The sequence below is a fragment of the Oncorhynchus kisutch genome, linkage group LG13 (genome assembly GCF_002021735.2).
Source record: "Oncorhynchus kisutch isolate 150728-3 linkage group LG13, Okis_V2, whole genome shotgun sequence".
NCBI classification, from domain to species: domain Eukaryota; kingdom Metazoa; phylum Chordata; class Actinopteri; order Salmoniformes; family Salmonidae; genus Oncorhynchus; species Oncorhynchus kisutch.
The window spans coordinates 62,408,465-62,426,978 of NC_034186.2; the positions used below are offsets into that span (position 1 = coordinate 62,408,465).

The window sequence follows — 18,514 nt, forward strand, 5'->3', positions numbered from 1 at the left end:
CTTCCTCAATGCCTCTCTGTTGAACTCCAGCTGGGAGAGAACAACAACAGCAAAGTGCGATGTGAAGCACAATTAGCACTCACACATCAGAGCTCTCACACACAGACAAACACCCACATGCACACTTCCGCTTAAATACAGAGATGCTAGCTACTGGCCCAGAGGTGTGTGTGTGTGTGTGTGTGTGTGTGTGTGTGTGTGTGTGTGTGTGTGTGGGTGTGTGTGTGTGTGTGTGTGTGTGTGTGTGTGTGTGTGTGTGTGTGTGTGTATGTGAATGTGTTGGGGTAGGGGTACACATGGGCACACACAGAGATAGATGTACATTGTCCCACACACATACAATAGCATAGTTTTCTCCAGCATTGTGTTAGTGGGGTGGGGGGGGGGGGTTAACAATACTGTACAGAGAGATAACTTTCAAGTGGGCCAACGAATACAGTCTCCTGCACTGATGAACATGAATGTAAACACTTATTTTTTAAACAAATGTTTTTCACCCTAACATGACCATAGAAACGAATAGTGTCTCTGTCTATGACACCTTGCAATGCCAACGACAGACAACCTAAGACATCTTCCTACTCCACCACTCTGCTTCTTTTGATACAGACCTCAGTAACAGGCCAGTGCTCTGGAGTGCTGCTTTAATGTCTGACAGGGAAGGCCCGGGGAGACGGACCTCAAAGGCTGTCCTCCAGAATGCCAGATAGCCTCGGCAGGTTAGACGAAGAGATCAAACACATGGGGGGGGGGACCTCACGAATGTGCTTTCAGGGTGGAGAGGAGGAAGGTCTCAACACACACTTCCCATGCGCTCTGCATCTTGACACACTCCCTGTATGTGCTCTTCATCCCCCTCATGAGGTCAGCACAAAACGTCAAAGGTCAGACAACCGACCCACCACATGCAATCAGAGGGCTCATTTTCACCTCTCTTTCCTCTCATATGCCAGTGAAAATAAATTGTGATTGAACATTTGCAGGACTTTCTTCCCCATTGCCTTAGTCCAGCCAGTCTTAGCCACTCTCTTCACAGGCTTCCAGCCCACCTAGCACACATACAGAGAGCACTCAACCTAGCACACAGACAGAGAGCAGTCAACCTAGCACACAGACAGAGAGCAGTCAACCTAGCACACAGACAGAGAGCAGTCAACCTAGCACACAGACAGAGAGCAGTCAACCTAGCACACAGACAGAGAGCAGTCAACCTAGCACACATACAGAGAGCAGTCAACCTAGCACACATACAGAGAGCAGTCAACCTAGCACACAGACAGAGAGCAGTCAACCTAGCACACAGACAGAGAGCAGTCAACCTAGCACACATACAGAGAGCAGTCAACCTAGCACACAGACAGAGAGCAGTCAACCTAGCACACAGACAGAGAGCAGTCAACCTAGCACACAGACAGAGAGCAGTCAACCTAGCACACAGACAGAGAGCAGTCAACCTTCCAAAAGACTCTTCATTCAACACACCGTCCTCACTAAGTGGATTAGGGAATCCAAAAAGCTTGTAAAAGTATGCCGAGCTTCTCTCGTGTGTGCGGACGGAATGAAGAAGAAGAGGGAACAAAGAAGGGGAAGGGGAAAAGGAAGACGAGTTAAGAGCGAGTATAGAATCTCTTATCCTGGTAATGATGCCTGCCTCTCATTTCACCACTGAATTATTGATGATGGGGAACTTTGTCTAATGCAAAAGGGCCATCAAATGGTGACAACGTTGCTTTTCAATTATTAGAGGCGCACTGCGCCAGATGAAAGGGCTTTGATTGGAGCCATAAATTCCCGAAGCGCTTCCCTCATCCATCCCCTCCCCTCCTCCCTCATCCCCCTCCATCCCACAGCGGTGGAATAGGAAAGAAAGAGGCAGGCCGTTCTGTCACTCTTCCTTTGTGCCGATAGAGGGGGGATTTGGTGCGATCCTGCCGCAGAGAACTCGGGGACCGTGAAAAGACATTTGACCACGATTCAAAGTTAGAGATGAAAGGACATTTTGGAGCGACAGCGTCAGGTACTTTAACAGCCCTGACCCATGGACAGTATGCCGTCAGCAGAGGAACCTTTAACTAACATCTCACCTTTTCCACAGATAAAGATAGAAACCTGATAGGTCAGGCGAAGGGCCATGTAATCAGGGTCAAAGGTCATAATAGAGAGGCTTCTTGTGTAAACCAAGGACCAAGTTCTAACTGACGGTTCTAAACTGCATGAAAAGAGAGAGGGATCAAGGAAGAAGTGGGAACATGGTGTGTGTGTGTGTGTGTGTGTGTGTGTGTGTGTGTGTGTGTGTGTGTGTGTGTGTGTGTGTGTGTGTGTGTGTGTGTGTGTGTGTGTGTAAAAACTTCAGAGGTAAAGTTAGCTTATTAAGGGGGTCTGTGTTCTCAGTGTTCATAAATCAGCCGGCAGCCAGTCTGAACCTCTGGGAGGTGAACCGACCCCCATAGGACCTTACAACCCATAAAACACACACAAACACACACACATCAACTGCCCTTTCAAGTGCTGAGTTCACGTTCAGATCCACACCCAGACACAACTGCTGCTACCGGTGACGGGTGGTCATACATACAGTGGGGCAAAAAAGTATTTAGTCAGCCACCAATTGTGCAAGTTCTCCCACTTAAAAAGATGAGAGAGGCCTGTAATTTTCATCATAGGTACACTTTCACTATGACAGACAAAATGAGAAAAAAATCCAGAAAATCACATTGTAGGGTTTTTAATGAATTTATTTGCAAATTATGGTGGAAAATAAGTATTTGGTCAATAACAAAAGTTTATCTCAATACTTTGTTATATACCCTTTGTTGGCAATGACAGAGGTCAAACGTTTTCTGTAAGTCTTCACAAGGTTTTCACACACTGTTGCTGGTATTTTGGCCCATTCCTCCATGCAAATCTCCTCTAGAGCAGTGATGTTTTGGGGCTGTTGCTGGGCAACACAGACTTTCAACTCCCTCCAAATAATTTCTATGGGGTTGAGCTCTGGAGACTGGCTAGGCCACTCCAGGACCTTGAAATGCTTCTTACGAAGCCACTCCTTCATTGCATGGGCAGTGTGTTTGGGATCATTGTCATGCTGAAAGACCCAGCCACGTTTCATATTCAATGACCTTGCTGATGGAAGGAGGTTTTCACTCAAAATCTCACGATACATGGCCCCATTCATTCTTTCCTTTACACGGATCAGTCGTCCTGGTCCCTTTGCAGAAAAACAGCCCCAAAGCATGATGTTTCCACCCACATGCTTCACAGTAGTTATGCTGTTCTTTGGATGCAACTCAGCATTCTTTGTCCTCCGAGTTGAGTTTTTACCAAAAAGTTCTATTTTGGTTTCATCTGACCATACGACATTCTCCCAATCTTCTTCTGGATCATCCAAATGCTCTCTAGCAAACTTCAGATGGGCCTGGACATGTACTGGCTTAAGCAGGGGGACACGTCTGGCACTGCAGGATTTGAGTCCCTGGCGGCGTAGTGTGTTACTGATGGTAGGCTTTGTTACTTTGGTTCCAGCTCTCTGCAGGTCATTCACTAGGTCCTGCCGTGTGGTTCTGGGATTTTTGCTCACCGTTCTTGTGATCATTTTGACCCCACGGGGTGAGATCTTGCATGGAGCCCCAGATCGTGGGAGATTATCAGTGGTCTTGTATGTCTTCCATTTCCTAATAATTGCTCCCACAGTTGATTTCTTCAAACCAAGCTGCTTACCTATTGCAAATTCAGTCTTCCCAGCCTGGTGCAGGTCTACAATTTTGTTTCTGGTGTCCTTTGACAGCTCTTTGGTCTTGGCCATAGTGGAGTTTGGAGTGACTGTTTGAGGTTGTGGACAGGTGTCTTTTATACTGATAACATGTTCAAACAGGTGCCATTAATACAGGTAACGAGTGGAGGACAGAGGAGCCTCTTAAAGAAGAAGTTACAGGTCTGTGAGAGACAGAAATCTTGCTTGTTTGTAGTTGACCAAATACTTATTTTCTGATTTTCTGGATTCTTTTTCTCATTTTGTCTGTCATAGTTGAAGTGTACCTATGATGAAAATTACAGGCCTCTCTCATCTTTTTAAGTGGGAGAACTTGCACAATTGGTGGCTGACTAAATACTTTTTTGCCCCACTGTATGTGCACACACTCATGACCCAGATACTGGGTATCACCCAATAAAGTATGAGTAACTCCCCACTTCAGATCACATCATATTTTAGGCCCCGCGTTGCGTTTTGTTGTTTAATATCATTAATAGTTCATCACATCGGGACTGGTTAATAATTCAGTGTAATTTCCACCAGGATACTGGACCGTGAGATGATGTAATCCCCGTATGAAATTCAGAAATTAGGCCCAGAAATAACAGTGATAAGATGTCCTCATGTAGGCCTGCGGTATATCAAAGGCCTTTCTTTTCATGTTGCTGTGTGAGTGGCGGGGCTGAGCGTGTGTGGATGTACTGCATGCCCCCATGGGGTGATACGCCTTTGCGTTAGATGTGCCTTTGTGGATTGTTTTACTAGTTTTTTTTACTGAGCTTCTAGTCTTCAGAAAGCTGCTCAATATACTGTATACTGAACAAAAATATAAACGCAACATGCAACAATTTCAAAGATTTCACGGAGTTCTTGTAAGGAAATCAGTCAATTGATATGAATTCATTAGGCCCTAATCTATGGATTTCACATGACTGGGAAGGGGTGCAGCCAATGCATAGGCCCACCCACTTGGCAGCCAGGCCCACACACTAGGGAGACAGGCCCAGCCAATCAGAGTGTGTTTTTCCCCACAAAAGGGATTTATAACAGATAGAAATACTCCTCAGCACCCCCCTCAGACCATCCTGAAGGTGAAGAAGCTAGATGTGGAGGTCCTGGGCTGGTGTGGTTAAACATGGTCTGCGGTTGTGAGGCCGGTTGGACGTACTGTCAAACTCTCTAAAATTATGTTGGCGGTGGCTTACAGAAATGAACATTCAATTCTCTGGCAACAGCTCTGGTGGACATTCCTGTATTCAGCATGCCAATTGCACACTCCCTCAACAATCGAGACATCTGTGGCATTGTGTTGTGCAACAAAACTGCACATTTGAAAGTGGCCGTTTATTGTCCCCAGCACAAGTTGCACCTGTGTAATGATCATGCAGTTTAATCAGCTTCTTGATATGCCACACCTGTCAGGTGGATGGATTATCTTGGCAAAGGAGAAATGCTCACTAACAGGGATGTAAACAAATTTGTGCAGAACATTTGAGAGAAATAAGGTTTTTGTGCTTTTGTGATTTTTTATTTCAGCTCATTCAACATTGGACCAACACTTTACATGATGCGTGTATATTTTTGTTCAGTGTAATTTTGTTAGTTGAATGTATTGATTTAAACATGCTTTTAAGTGAAGCTGGTATCAATTGTGTTGAATTCTTCGAAGTAACAGGAAGCCTATAGCCTACCAGGCAAATAGCTAAAGCAGGACTGTAAAGTAAAGCTTTACCGACGGTTCTCTATCAGATAGAGTGAAAAACCTGAGTCATGCTCACTTCTAGTTTCAGCTCCCCATGAAGTTTCTGTTGCCTAGACCCTCCCCCAATGACCTGGATGAAACAAACCAGCGAGCAAAACCTCAATTAATAAGAAGGAGAAAAATCGTATTAAATGAGCTTGGAAAATAACAAGGCTCTCCTCCCCCAAAAAGCCTGATTGGATGGGCTTTTGATGTATGTTCCAGGGTTTGGTTAATTAGTCAAGAAGATAAAAATCACTTTGGAGTTTTTAGATATCTGCTGTGAAGACATGCCATGTGTTTTTGTGGGTGATAGTTCAGAATCTGATTTAAGATGATTTGCCAAGCAGCATTGTAATTTTGCTCTGTGCCTCCTTGGCTGCATTTAGACAGACAGCCCAATTCTGATATTGCCATGGAAGCACCGTTTTGCGCCAGTCTCTGGTTAGAAGACACAATGGGTGTTTCATTTTGTTTGCATTCATCCACATGCATGCATACACACACAAAAATGCGTCCGCGCGCGCGCACACTCACACACACACACACACACACACACAGTCTTGTACAACTAACCTTGTGGGGACACACAATTCAGTCACATTCAAAATCCTATTTTCCCTAACGGATGTACAATATAGAAACAGGGCAGACAGTTGCAATAGACCCGTGCAACCCAAGGTTTGATACCAGCATAAACAGAAATCCTCTTAAACCTAACCCTATCCTTAACCCTAACTTTAACCCTCACGTTAAACCCTATAGAAATAGCATTTGACCTTGTGGGGACCAACAAAATGTCCCCAGTTGGTCAAATCCTTGTCTGTTTACAACTTCTGGTCCCCACAAGTATAGTTAAACACGTCCACACACGCATGCACACACACACACACACACACACACACACACACACACACACACACACACACACACACACACACACACACACACACACACTCAAGCTAGGGTACTGATGGCACTTAATGTATTCTCATGTCTTTGCTCTGGCGAGGTGTGAATTATTTTGTCCCTTGAGTATCACATACCCTCACAAATACGCATGCACACACTAACACACACACATACACACACACACACACACACACACACACACACACACACCCTTGAGTATCACACACATATACACATACCCTCACAAATACGCCTGGATACATACACTTTAAGAGCTTGTTTCTCCAACTACCAGGGGGTGGGCCTGGGTAAACTAGGGAATTACTCTTTTACACGGGTAGTTTACTCCCATTTGCCTCCAATCTCAAATAAAGCCCCCAATTCAACGTGAAATCTCCCACCGCCTGCGTTTGTTTGTTGATTTTCTGCCGTGCACAACCTCAGAGCTCGGCGCTCTGTTTGATTAATTGATTTCTGCAGCCTTTAAATCTTTAAACGAGTCCCTTTTTTAGGCAGTTTATTTCTCCCCCTTTGAAGTTGGCAATTCAAAAAGGAGCTCTTCACAGCCCTATGCAAATGATGGTCTATGACAGCGGCCCCCGTACCAAATCGATAACAACATGGTGGGATATTCTCTGGCCTCCATTCTTACATAATATTGATTTCCCATCACAGGTTTCAACTGCCCAGGGACTTTCCGAAACATGTTGATGGGTTTTTGTGCCCTTCTCATCTACCCCTCATTTCACATAACTCTCTCCAACAGGGCAAAAGTTTGTTTGTGGCTCGCAAGATTCAAAACTAAAAACCTAATTAGAAGCCCTATTATGGGTTAACTAATAGTAATGATATAATCAAATCAATTATATACATCCACACAGCTTCACAACTTCCCTGGTAAGACGTCTCTGTGCAAGTCATTACCTACAAGATGGGGGAATTTGAGAATAATGACAGCATGGGTGTATATGTACTCTAATATGTGTGTGTGTGTGTGTGTGTGTGTGTGTGTGTGTGTGTGTGTGTGTGTGTGTGTGTGTGTGTGTGTGTGTGTGTGTGTGTGTGTGTGTGTGTGTGTGTGTGTGTGTGTGTGTGTGTGTGTGCTCCTCTGTCGCGGTGCAGGTGTCTCCTCACGTGGTGCTCTGTGAGCTGTATGGGAGGCCCGGGTGTTCCTCAACAACAGCTTGGTTATGCGGTCCATGCCTGGAGTCTAGTCCCATAATGAGCATCCACTACCACAACACTGCACCTCATTAACCTGAGTGAGGCTGCTACAGCATTCCAAGTACAAGTTGCCTTCAAGCGCAGATATAGGATCAGCTCATCCCCCACACATCATAACCTTAACCACTGGGGGAGGAAACCACTGGCCTTAGATCAGTGTCTAAGGGCATCTTCATCCCATTGTAGTGAGACCAGGCCTTAGCAGGCTAAAGTGAGGGATGGGGAGGAACAGGAGGGATTAGATCTCTGCCACCCTCAGGCTGTAGAGGAACTCCTGAGCACAGCTCTGTCCATATTAGATCAGCTAGAGAAGGCCCGTCTGGGGGCACAGGGGGGGGGGGGTTCTCTGTAACTGCCCTGAAATGGCACAATCTCCTATGTAAAGTGTGTTTCTACCTTATAATGGAGGTCTAGTAATATGTGTGAGAAAGAATAAGGAGATAGGAGGGGTGTAAAAAGAGAAACAGAGAGACACTACTCCAAACAGGGGCATAGCACATGCTATCTCTATCGTTACATGGGACCAACACACTATCACAGCTAATTGTGAAATAGACACAAATTACATATTCGAAATTCGTGACAGGTAAAACGCATTTTGTGTGCATTACACAATTTTCTTTCTTCATAACCCATTACACAAATTCCAATTGTTGTGGCTAACGTTAGCTAGGTGGCTGACTTTAAGGTTAGGAGTTAAATGTTAGGGTTAGGTAACATGCTAGCTAAGAAGTTAAAGGGTTAAGGTTAGTGGAAGGGTTGGCTAACAATCGAAGTAGTTGCAAAGCAGTTTAAAAGCAGTAAGTAGTTGCAAAACTGCTAATTAGCTAAAGTGCTAAAATTATCAGTGATGAGATTCGAACACGCAGCCTCTAAGCATAATATATTAATATAGCTTCCTATCTCACGGGCATGGCGGGCATTCATATGGTAGCGTTTATAATGTTACCACGCCTCTCCTCCTCCTTTACTATTAGCAAGCGTGACGAATTGACCTGTTAACTTCAGCCTATGATCACGGCACACTAAGGCGATGTCACCACGCTTGCTGTTTAACCTATGGGCTCAATTGTGCAACAATCCCTTTTGTTTCTTTCAACCAATGGACATAAATCTAGGGGAGTATTTATATGTAAACTCACCTCTCGTGTCACTCACTTGCTGTTTTACAGCAACAGTCTTCCAAACAACCTTGTACCTCTCCACCACCACATGAAGGCCCGTCATTCAAACCCCATTCTCACAAAGGGTGGTTTGGATGTCAGCTCCCTAGCAAAGGGTTACCTGTTATCCACATCTGACTCCGAGGAGCATTTCTCAGCCTGTACTCAGTTGAACAGTCTTTAACTGGGATTGAAATGCACTGTATACGAAATCGCGTTCTGCGCACAAAAACATTAGATTTTCGTGTGCCTGTCACGAGTTTCCAATAAGCAATGTGTCTATTTTACAATAATCAGTGATACTGGGATGATGAGACGTTCTAGCTCATGAGCCTATGAGCGAGTCTATAATAAATGAATGCATGTCACATTCCATTCCTTCTCAATGACCACACACACAAACACCTTCCCAATGACCACACACACAAACACCTTCCCAATGACCACATACACAAACACCTTCCCAGATGCTGGCTGCACGACTGACATCAAAACTGCACACTGTTCTCCTCTGGGGGCTCTGAACACTAGAAAAGCAGGGACATACAGTCCATTGATCTGTTGATGGAACAACATAGCTGGGCTGGGCAGAAGGGCTGCACACACACATCTAAAAACTCCTATCATTAGCTGTGAGAGAAACGGAATGCCTAAATCCCTGATCACAGTGTGTATATTGTCTTTCTTTTTTTAACGAGAGCATTTCAAGTGCAAGCTGCCTCTGCTGTTGATGGAGAGGGATTTCAGAAGTGTTTATTTATGTGTCTCCAGGAATGAATATAAATCCCAGCGTACAAGTTTGAGCGTGTCCAATTTCACAATTAAGATTAGCAGTGGCAGGGGAGATTCGATTTGTGTACATACAGTGCCTTCAGAAAGTATTCACACCACATGACTTTTTCCACATTTTGTTGCGTTACATCCTGAATTTAAAATGGATTAAATAGAGATTTTTTGTCACTTGCCTACACACAATACCCCATAATGTCAAAGAGGAATTATGTTTTTCAAAATGTTTACAAATGAAAAGCTGAAATGTCTTGAGTCCATAAGTACTCAACTCCTTTGTTATGGCAAGCCTAAATAAGTTCAGGAGTAAAAATGTGCTTAACAAGCCACATAAGATACACTACCATTCAAAAGTTTGGCGTCACTTATACATGTCCATGTTTTTGAAAGAAAAGCTCATTGTTTGTCCATTAAAATAACATCAAATTGATCAGAAATACAGTGTAGACATTGTTGATGTTGTGAATGAGTACTGTAGCTGGAAACGGCAGATTTTTTATGGAAAATCTACATAGGCATACAGAGGCCGATTATCAGCAACCATCACTCCTGTGTTCCAATAGCACGTTGTGTTCAGGGGATCTACGTTCAGGGGATCTTTGAGAGTGTGAGTTGGAAGCAGACGTTACACTCACAGCTGTAATTGCTGCCAACGGTGCTTCTACAAAGTCAAATCAAATCAAATGTATTTGTCACATACACATGGTTAGCAGATGTTAATGCAAGTGTAGTGAAATGCTTGTGCTTCTAGTTCCGACAATGCAGTAATAACCAACGAGTAATCTAACCTAACAATTCCAAAACTACTACCTTATACACACAAATGTAAAGGGATAAAGAATATGTACATAAATATATATGAATGAGTGATGGTACAGAACGGCATAGGCAAGATGCAGTAGATGGTATCGAGTACAGTATATACATATGAGATGAGTAATGTAGGGTATGTAGGCAAAGTGGCATAGTTTAAAGTGGCTAGTGATACATGTATTACATAAAGATGCAGTAGATGATACAGGGTACAGTATATACATATACATATGAGATGAGTAATGTAGGGTATGTAAACATTATATTAAGTAGCATTGTTTAAAGTGGCTAGTGATATATTTTACATCAATTTCCATCAATTCCCATTATTAAAGTGGCTGGAGTTGAGTCAGTGTGTTGGCAGCAGCCACTCAATGTTAGTGGTGGCTGTTTAACAGTCTGATGGCCTTGAGATAGAAGCTGTTTTTCAGTCTCTCTGTCTCTGCTTTGATGCACCTGTACTGACCTCGCCTTCTGGATGATAGCGGGGTGAACAGGTAGTGGCTCAGGTGGTTGTTGTCCTTGATGATCTTTATGGCCTTCCTGTGACATCGGGTGGTGTAGGTGTCCTGGAGGGCAGGTAGTTTGCCCCCGGTGATGCGTTGTGTAGACCTCACTACCCTCTGGAGAGCCTTACGGTTGTGGGTGGAGCAGTTGCCGTACCAGGCGGTGATACAGCCCGACTGTGCATCTGTAGAAGTTTGTGAGTGCTTTTGGTGACAAGCCGAATTTCTTCAGCCTCCTGAGGTTGAAGAGCCGCTGCTGCGCCTTCTTCACGACGCTGTCTGTGTGGGTGGACCAATTCAGTTTGTCCGTGATGTGTACGCCGAGGAACTTATTATTGACTCAGTGGTGTGAATACTATTGTAAACTAGATACTGCTGTATTTAATTTTCATTACATTTGCAAACCTTTCAAAAAACATGTTGTAGGTGGGTGAGAAAAATAATCTATTTCATCAATTTTGAATTCAGGCTGTAACACAAAATGTGGAATAAGTCAAGGGATATGAATACTTTCTGAAGGCACTGTATGTGTGTGCCTGTGTATGTGCGAGTGCGTGTATATATGGGAGGGTGTCTTCCGGTGCGGGTGGGTCAGGATGTTCGGGGGCCAGCAGAGGTTCGAGTGACCTTGTCCTAGTTCGTCATAAAAAATGGTCTCCCTAGGGCTAGTGTGGAGCGGCTGTCAATAACCTATTATAACACAATGGAGAGGGCTGAGCCTCACTCTGGCATGAAGTTCAATTATGAGAGAGTGAGAGAGAGAGAGAGAGAGAGAGAGAGAGAGAGAGAGAGAGAGAGAGAGAGAGAGAGAGAGAGAGAGAGACCATCACTATATCCCGAGGCTAAGTCCAAGTCCCTGTCCTTGTGTGTGCATGCCCGTACAGCTGTAACGCTGATTCAGGCAGACCCAAACAGTTCTTCAGGGCCTCATTTGGTCCAAAAAAAGACCATTCTGGAGAGGTTTAGCTTCCTCACAATGATTTATCCTCCAGTGCTCTCCTCCTTCTGCACACACACACACAGCCGAAGGCCACACACCGAGGTACAGGCAAACACACACTGGCAAAAATAAACACACAGGACTATCAACAGAAATACATAAATACGCATATAGATTAGATAGAAGTATAAACCAATACATAAACGCCCATATGTGTACCACAACTACACACACATTCCCCTTTCTCCTCCTATACCACTGAGCTAACATGGCATGTGTACGCATTTTTAATGATGCATACAGGTCCACAGGCATGTCTCGAAGCCATACAGTAAACAGCAGATGGGAGAAGGGTTTAATTGTCAGAAGTGGAGTCAGAAGGAGGAGACGCTGGTGGTACAGCAAGGCTAGAGGTACAATGTCTGGTTGCTTTAGCCCAGGGTGAGGCCAGAAATAGATAAATAAAGAGAAAGAGGGGAAGGAAGGAAGAAAGAAACCCTATCAAGCCGCGCCTGACATCCAAATGTGTCACCCAAGGGCACCCAAGCGGAGAAAATGTATGTAGGCATACTTTTTGCACCGTTATAATTTGATGACACACCTAAATAAAGGACAGGAGAAGGGGAAAAGATAAGCTCACACCAACCTACTCTCAAACAGCAATCCCCAGGTACTACATGTAAGCCTGAGATATATGAGTACACCAACACAGTTCACACTCACATACGTTTATATCAAATCCTTATGTCCGGGATATTATTCAAATGTGGTACTGAGACAGACACAAAGTGTGATTTCTGGCATCCGGCTCCTCCACAGTAACTTCTAATCTAACTGGAAGAACAGAGAGCCACTCCAGAAAAGTCCAGTCAGCAGCAAGCCCAGTCAGTCTGGTGTCTGTAAGCTCTACAGTGTGTGGGCCCCAATTTATCAACCTCCTTTTCCGCCAGCTGACGAAGGTACTTTCTAGTCTCTCTCATTTCTCTCCCTCTGCCTCCCTTTCTTTTTCACTCATTCCATCACCCCAGGGCCAGCTCTCCCTGCTGTGTTTGGGGAAAGATAAAGTTGTTTCTCGCAGAGGTTTTCCAAACTTTCATGGGTGCTATCCCTGGATCCCTCTAGGGCAGGGGAATGGAAGGAACGGAGCTCTCCCACACACTCGACACACACAATCCATTATCGGCATTTACTAAGCCAATACACACATCATGGAGATAGAGACTTGGGAAAAAGTGCCCCTCAGCATTGTACTGTAGACACACACATGCACACACTTTGAGTCGGCTCTACTTGCAGTGTTTCACCTACATGTGCTGAGGGCGGAGTGCCGAGCCCCCCTAAAGCAACTAACCAGGACTGCAGAAATCAAAATGTTTGAAAGGAAACCACATGGAAAACAAATATGACCAATGGACCACTAATTCTTCTTAGGATAAGGGGCGCAAAGCCAGATGGAGAGCCTGCCTGGCCTTGATATTGGAAGGGGGCACACTGCCCTGTGCCCTGGAAATGCATAAGTCCCCTTTATACACATAATTCCCCCCCAGCCGTGTATACATATAATGCTATAATGGCTCAAGACAAACCACTGTGTGTGTGACCGGCTTGTTAATTAAATGGTATTTGACACCAAAGTTGAGTCACCAACACTAGTGTCCTCTGAACCTTGTCTTCCCACTCACAGGTTTAAGCAAGGTCAATGTGGCCTACAAGGACACATGGGAAGACACAAATGTAGGAACACACATGAATGCATGTATGTACAGCACATAACAGATCAGTAATATTGAGCTTTCTTCAAGTGAAAGACAACTTCAATTCACATCCAGAAATAAATACAGTACTTGAATCTGTTCTACAGCTAGCATTGAAAGGCCTAAGAAGTGCCAGACATGGAAGACAAATACGAAAAGTGAGGAGAAAGAGAAACACTGTGTGTGTGTGTGTGTGTGTGTGTGTGTGTGTGTGTGTGTGTGTGTGTGTGTGTGTGTGTGTGTGTGTGTGTGTGTGTGTGTGTGTGTGTGTGTGTGTGTGTGTGTGTGTGTGTGTGTGTGTGTGTGTGGAAAGACAAACAAAGGGGTGGGAAGTAATCTAGACCCATCCACACACTTGGGGCCGATTGTGTTATCTGAAAGCATCTACTCTTTAGAACCATTCCTCTTCTAACACACTCAAACGGAATGTGGCACAGTGGCACTCGGCTAGACAATAGTTTCAACAGTAATTATGTCCCCAAAGACCTTTGCATTGGCGCTCTCCCTGGCATGGCCGCAAGAGAGGAGAACAATACTTCTGATTACATGTGGTTTACTCCAAGACATTCCCCATGCCAGTGAATGTATCTAAGCTGCATGTGCTTAACACATTATGCAGTGAATGTAATACTTTTAATTGGCTATAAGGGGAGATAATATGCATTATCAAACAAATCTCACAAACAAACACTTGAACACCATTAAGAATATATAGGCCTAGGCTATAATTGGGATGTGCAGTGATCACACATGCAGACATCCTTACAACACATGCAGACATCAGCGTTATAGTTTGACATAAAGACTACACAGGCACACTGGGTCTGTGTATAGACTCTTGTGGGGGGGCTCTCTCAAGCGTTTTGGTTATGCTGATAGTTAAAAGTGTCCCTGCTCCATTTTGACAATTCCACACAGTACATTTCGGTCGTTATTCCATTTGAACTTGCTCCAGTATCACAAGAAAAGTATTTTCCTCATCTCTGCAGCGTGTACAAGAACATTCCTCCTAGCAGCACAACATCTATATTATAATCTATCTACTCATATTCAAATTGAGGACTTCAACACGATGTAAGACGACATTATCTTCATGGGAGAAGCTTCGGTTAGTATCCGGGGGAGGGTAAGGTTTTATTAATTCATATATCATTGTTATGCAGCGCCGACAATATAAATCATGTAGACAATCTGTTGGTTGACCTAATTTGCCGGGTGAGGCTTGTGTTAATAATTACGCGCTAATTGAACATGACTTGAGGTTTCCGTGGTTTAATCATATGTTGTAGCACAACATTACAACAATGCAATAAATACTGAGTAATGAGTTTAGCGCGGAAAATTCTAGTTAACTTTACGCATGAGAGCACCACTGCATAAACCAGACTCCAAAGTCCCTTACACAAACAAACTATCTCCTGTGAAGTCCGTTGTCTAGGTTTGTAAAACCACATGTGCCAGACTAGGAATGTCAATGTGAATAAATAATCACAATTACTCTAAATAAACAGTGGATGAGGCAGAGTTCTCGTTTGAAAAACTTAATTACCTCTAGATCCACTTGGCATGTCAGAGGAGACTTTTCCTTAAACTAGCAGATGTCGTGATTTAGGGACTTGGCCAAATCCTCACCTGGACAACTTTTCATGATATGATGTTAATGTCTGAATTCAATCACAGTCTAAATCCGAGCAATAACATGTATTTCAGTTGATACTGTCATCAAAAAAAAAAAACGCTCATGTGTTGGGCACTGGGGACAGTGGGCAGACGTGTCTTGCATGCATAGGCACACACACATTTCCATCATCCAAGTGCTATAATCCTGTTTACCCAATTAGCGACCTGCCGGCAACAAATAACACCTTCACCTAGCGTGTCAATGATGTGTAATCAACGTAGAGCGGACACATGCATCCCAGAGTGCGATAAATAGCCAAATAGGTTCTTATGAATATCATTACGCACAGCCTGAATGACAACTGGCCATACAGTAGAATTAAGACTCATTGAATAAAAGTATATATTGTACTTCAAAATGGAGGCTATATATTGTGCAAAACAACAAAAACATCGGCCATAAGGAATTCTGAATTAATAAGATCATGCCAGGTTCCGTTGCCAACTGATCTTCTACTGCGCAAGGTGCTGCAGCTCAGCTCGCGCATCCAACGGATGAAATAGCAATATACCCAAACCAAACATCACTTTATTCACACCTGATATCAAGTTATTGTCCAATTTTTAAATGATTCCACGCACGTGCGCGATTATCTTTTTAATTCATTGTTTTACATTGCAGCCTAATAAATAGCTAAACATGGTTTTTTTCTATAGCAAGTAAACTTGATCTAAAAGCCCTGAGCAAATGCAATAGGATACGCTGAGTCTCTCACTCACAATGATGCTTAGACCTATAAAATACTGTTTCACATGAGTGTCGGATATAGTAATGGTGCACCGCGAGAGAGACTTTCCCAAATGAGCCCCATTCAACACTGTACCAATGGCATAGGCAAAGCCTACATTTTCCAAAGAGACAGATGCCTCAGACAACTGGCAACTTTTAATGGGAAAAACACTGAAAACTTTACGCGCATTTACACTCCATCCTTACCTCTGAGGTTTTGGATTTTGACCATGACCTCTGCGGGGGACTTCAGTCTGTGCGCGAGATACAGACGACCCGAGTCCCTCTCGATCTGAACCGGGGAGTCCGCCTCTGATATTATCTCGAACCACTTTTTCTCAAACTTCTGGTCAGGCACCGTGAATATCATGTCACCGACTTTGACATCCTCTGAGACGGTCACTGTGTAGGACCGTTCCTCGGAGACCGCTCGGGGCCTCCTAACCTTCGAGACAGCAGGTCTCTGCACATCAAGGTGAAGTGTCACCGGCTTACTTATCAATGCGACATCTCCATTATCTTGAGCGTAAATACGGACTGTTAGGTTCATGACACCAATGAGAGAACTGACCAGCATTACCTGTCCGGTTTGGGGAACTACGTACACATGTTGGCATTTTGGAGATGCGTAATAAGTTACCCGGCCATTCATTCCACCGTCGGAATCCTTTGCAAAAAGACGGACCAATTCGGAACCGATAGGGGTCAATTCATCAACTTTTACCCTTTCGTTTCCCTCGATGAACCGGGGTATGTTGTCGTTTGAATCAAGCACCTCTATTTTAATCACCACGGCACTATTCAAACAACCAGAAAGCACAACCTTCAAATCGTACACTGCTATAAACTCTCTGTCCAAAGTTTCTGTGGATTTCAAAATAAGATGCTGTTCTCCTTGATGGTAAACCAAACGAAAATCTGATGCGTCCTTCCCTTCCAAAGCAATGTCCAGTTCCGAAACATGACAGTTGTTTCCAACCGGTAAAGCTACCCAATCCACCACTGTTCCAGCGGGCGAGTTCTCCACAATTTGTCCATAATACACAGGCAGCTTTGAATTCCCTGTTGAAAATGAAACCAATGCGACAAGCAAAAATGTCTTCAGGGCTACCGTTCCGTTTGTAGCTCCCGTCATGTTTCCATCAAATCAGTGTTGTCACTCTAGTACAACATAAAAGTTTTTTGCGGCATAAATAATAGAACAATTATTGTTATTAATACTCGGTGAGTAGATATATGGTGTAAATGTCCCCAAAAGTGCAATGCTTCAGCAATGAAAAAGTAGCAGTCCCTCAAAGAACAGCGCTAAAGTGACAAGTTCGCTTCCAGTTTATTCCGTGAAGCATCACTTGAGCAGATAGAGGATGAATTCTACACTGACAGGCATAGGCTACACGCTGCAGATGCTCCATGTGGTACTATGATCACCGCCCTTCGAGGCACAGCCAATCGGAGATCGGAATGGGACGGAAAGACAGTTATCGGCCAGCCCACACGCAGTTTGATTTAGTTGCGCAGGAGACGAACGTTGGATAGCTTTTAGTATTCAGGCCCACAATTTAAAATGCTGTGTGTAAGCAATGGGTGAGTTTTGTTTGCTGGAGAGACTTGTCCCCAGAATACACATTCGTTTTCTTGGGTTTTGGCAAACTGTTATCAGTGTTCTTTTGGGCTGCACTACAGGCAACATTATAGGCCTCAAATGTTGTCTGGATTTACCTCCCTTGATAGAAAGGCTTTATGCTAAACAAAAGTTATTTTTACATTTTTATATTTTTTATGGTTCCTGGTTGGAGTAGATTGTTCTGCTTTTAATGTATGACGTCGGGAACCAATTTGGCTTCTCAACATTATATAATAGAATAGTCTAATAAAACCCCAAAATATATTAAAGCTGCAAAATGTAACCTTTTGGGGCACCAACCAAATTCACATAGAAATGTGTGTTATAGATGTGTCACTCATTGAAAGCAAGTCTAAGAAGTGGTAGATCTGTCTCTATGCTTCCAGTTCTTACGTTTTGGCATATTTTACTTTCGGTTTTGTACACCAGCTTCAAACAGCTGAAAATAAAATGTTTTTGGTTATGGAAAACATATTTCACAGCGGTTTAGATGGTACAATGATACTCTACACTATACTTGCTCATGTTTTCACATGAACTTAAATTAGGCGAACTATTAGAATTTTAGCAGAGCGATTTCTGCATAGTGCATCTTTACATTTGTAGTACCCAAAATGACTAAGTACGTTTTTCTTATGCATTTAAAGGACAGTTAACCCCAAAACTTTCTTCTGGTACGTATTTCATTAGTCCATTGTTGATATAGTCCCAAAATGTTTTGCATGTCAGCAATCAAGTTTTCCAGTTTTTCATATGATGCCACATTCATCATACCGGCTGTATTTCTGTATTTTGAAAGTTATATGTCTTGAAATCTTGATTGCTGACATGCAAAACATTTTTGGGACAATATCAACAATGGACAAATAAAACAAGTACCAAAATAC

General features: G+C 43.6%; 1 protein-coding gene across 1 annotated transcript in view; it reads right to left on the minus strand.

The window, feature by feature from the left end:
- Positions 1-17,352, minus strand: part of si:dkey-22o22.2 (neural-cadherin) — a 134,054-nt gene extending 116,702 nt beyond the window's left edge. Inside the window, exon 1 of the mRNA XM_031786841.1 lies at positions 16,211-17,352. Coding sequence (XP_031642701.1) covers positions 16,211-17,138 — 928 coding nt within the window. The 5' untranslated portion in view covers positions 17,139-17,352. The remainder of the gene's footprint in view (positions 1-16,210) is intronic.
- Positions 17,353-18,514: the final 1,162 nt, after the last annotated feature.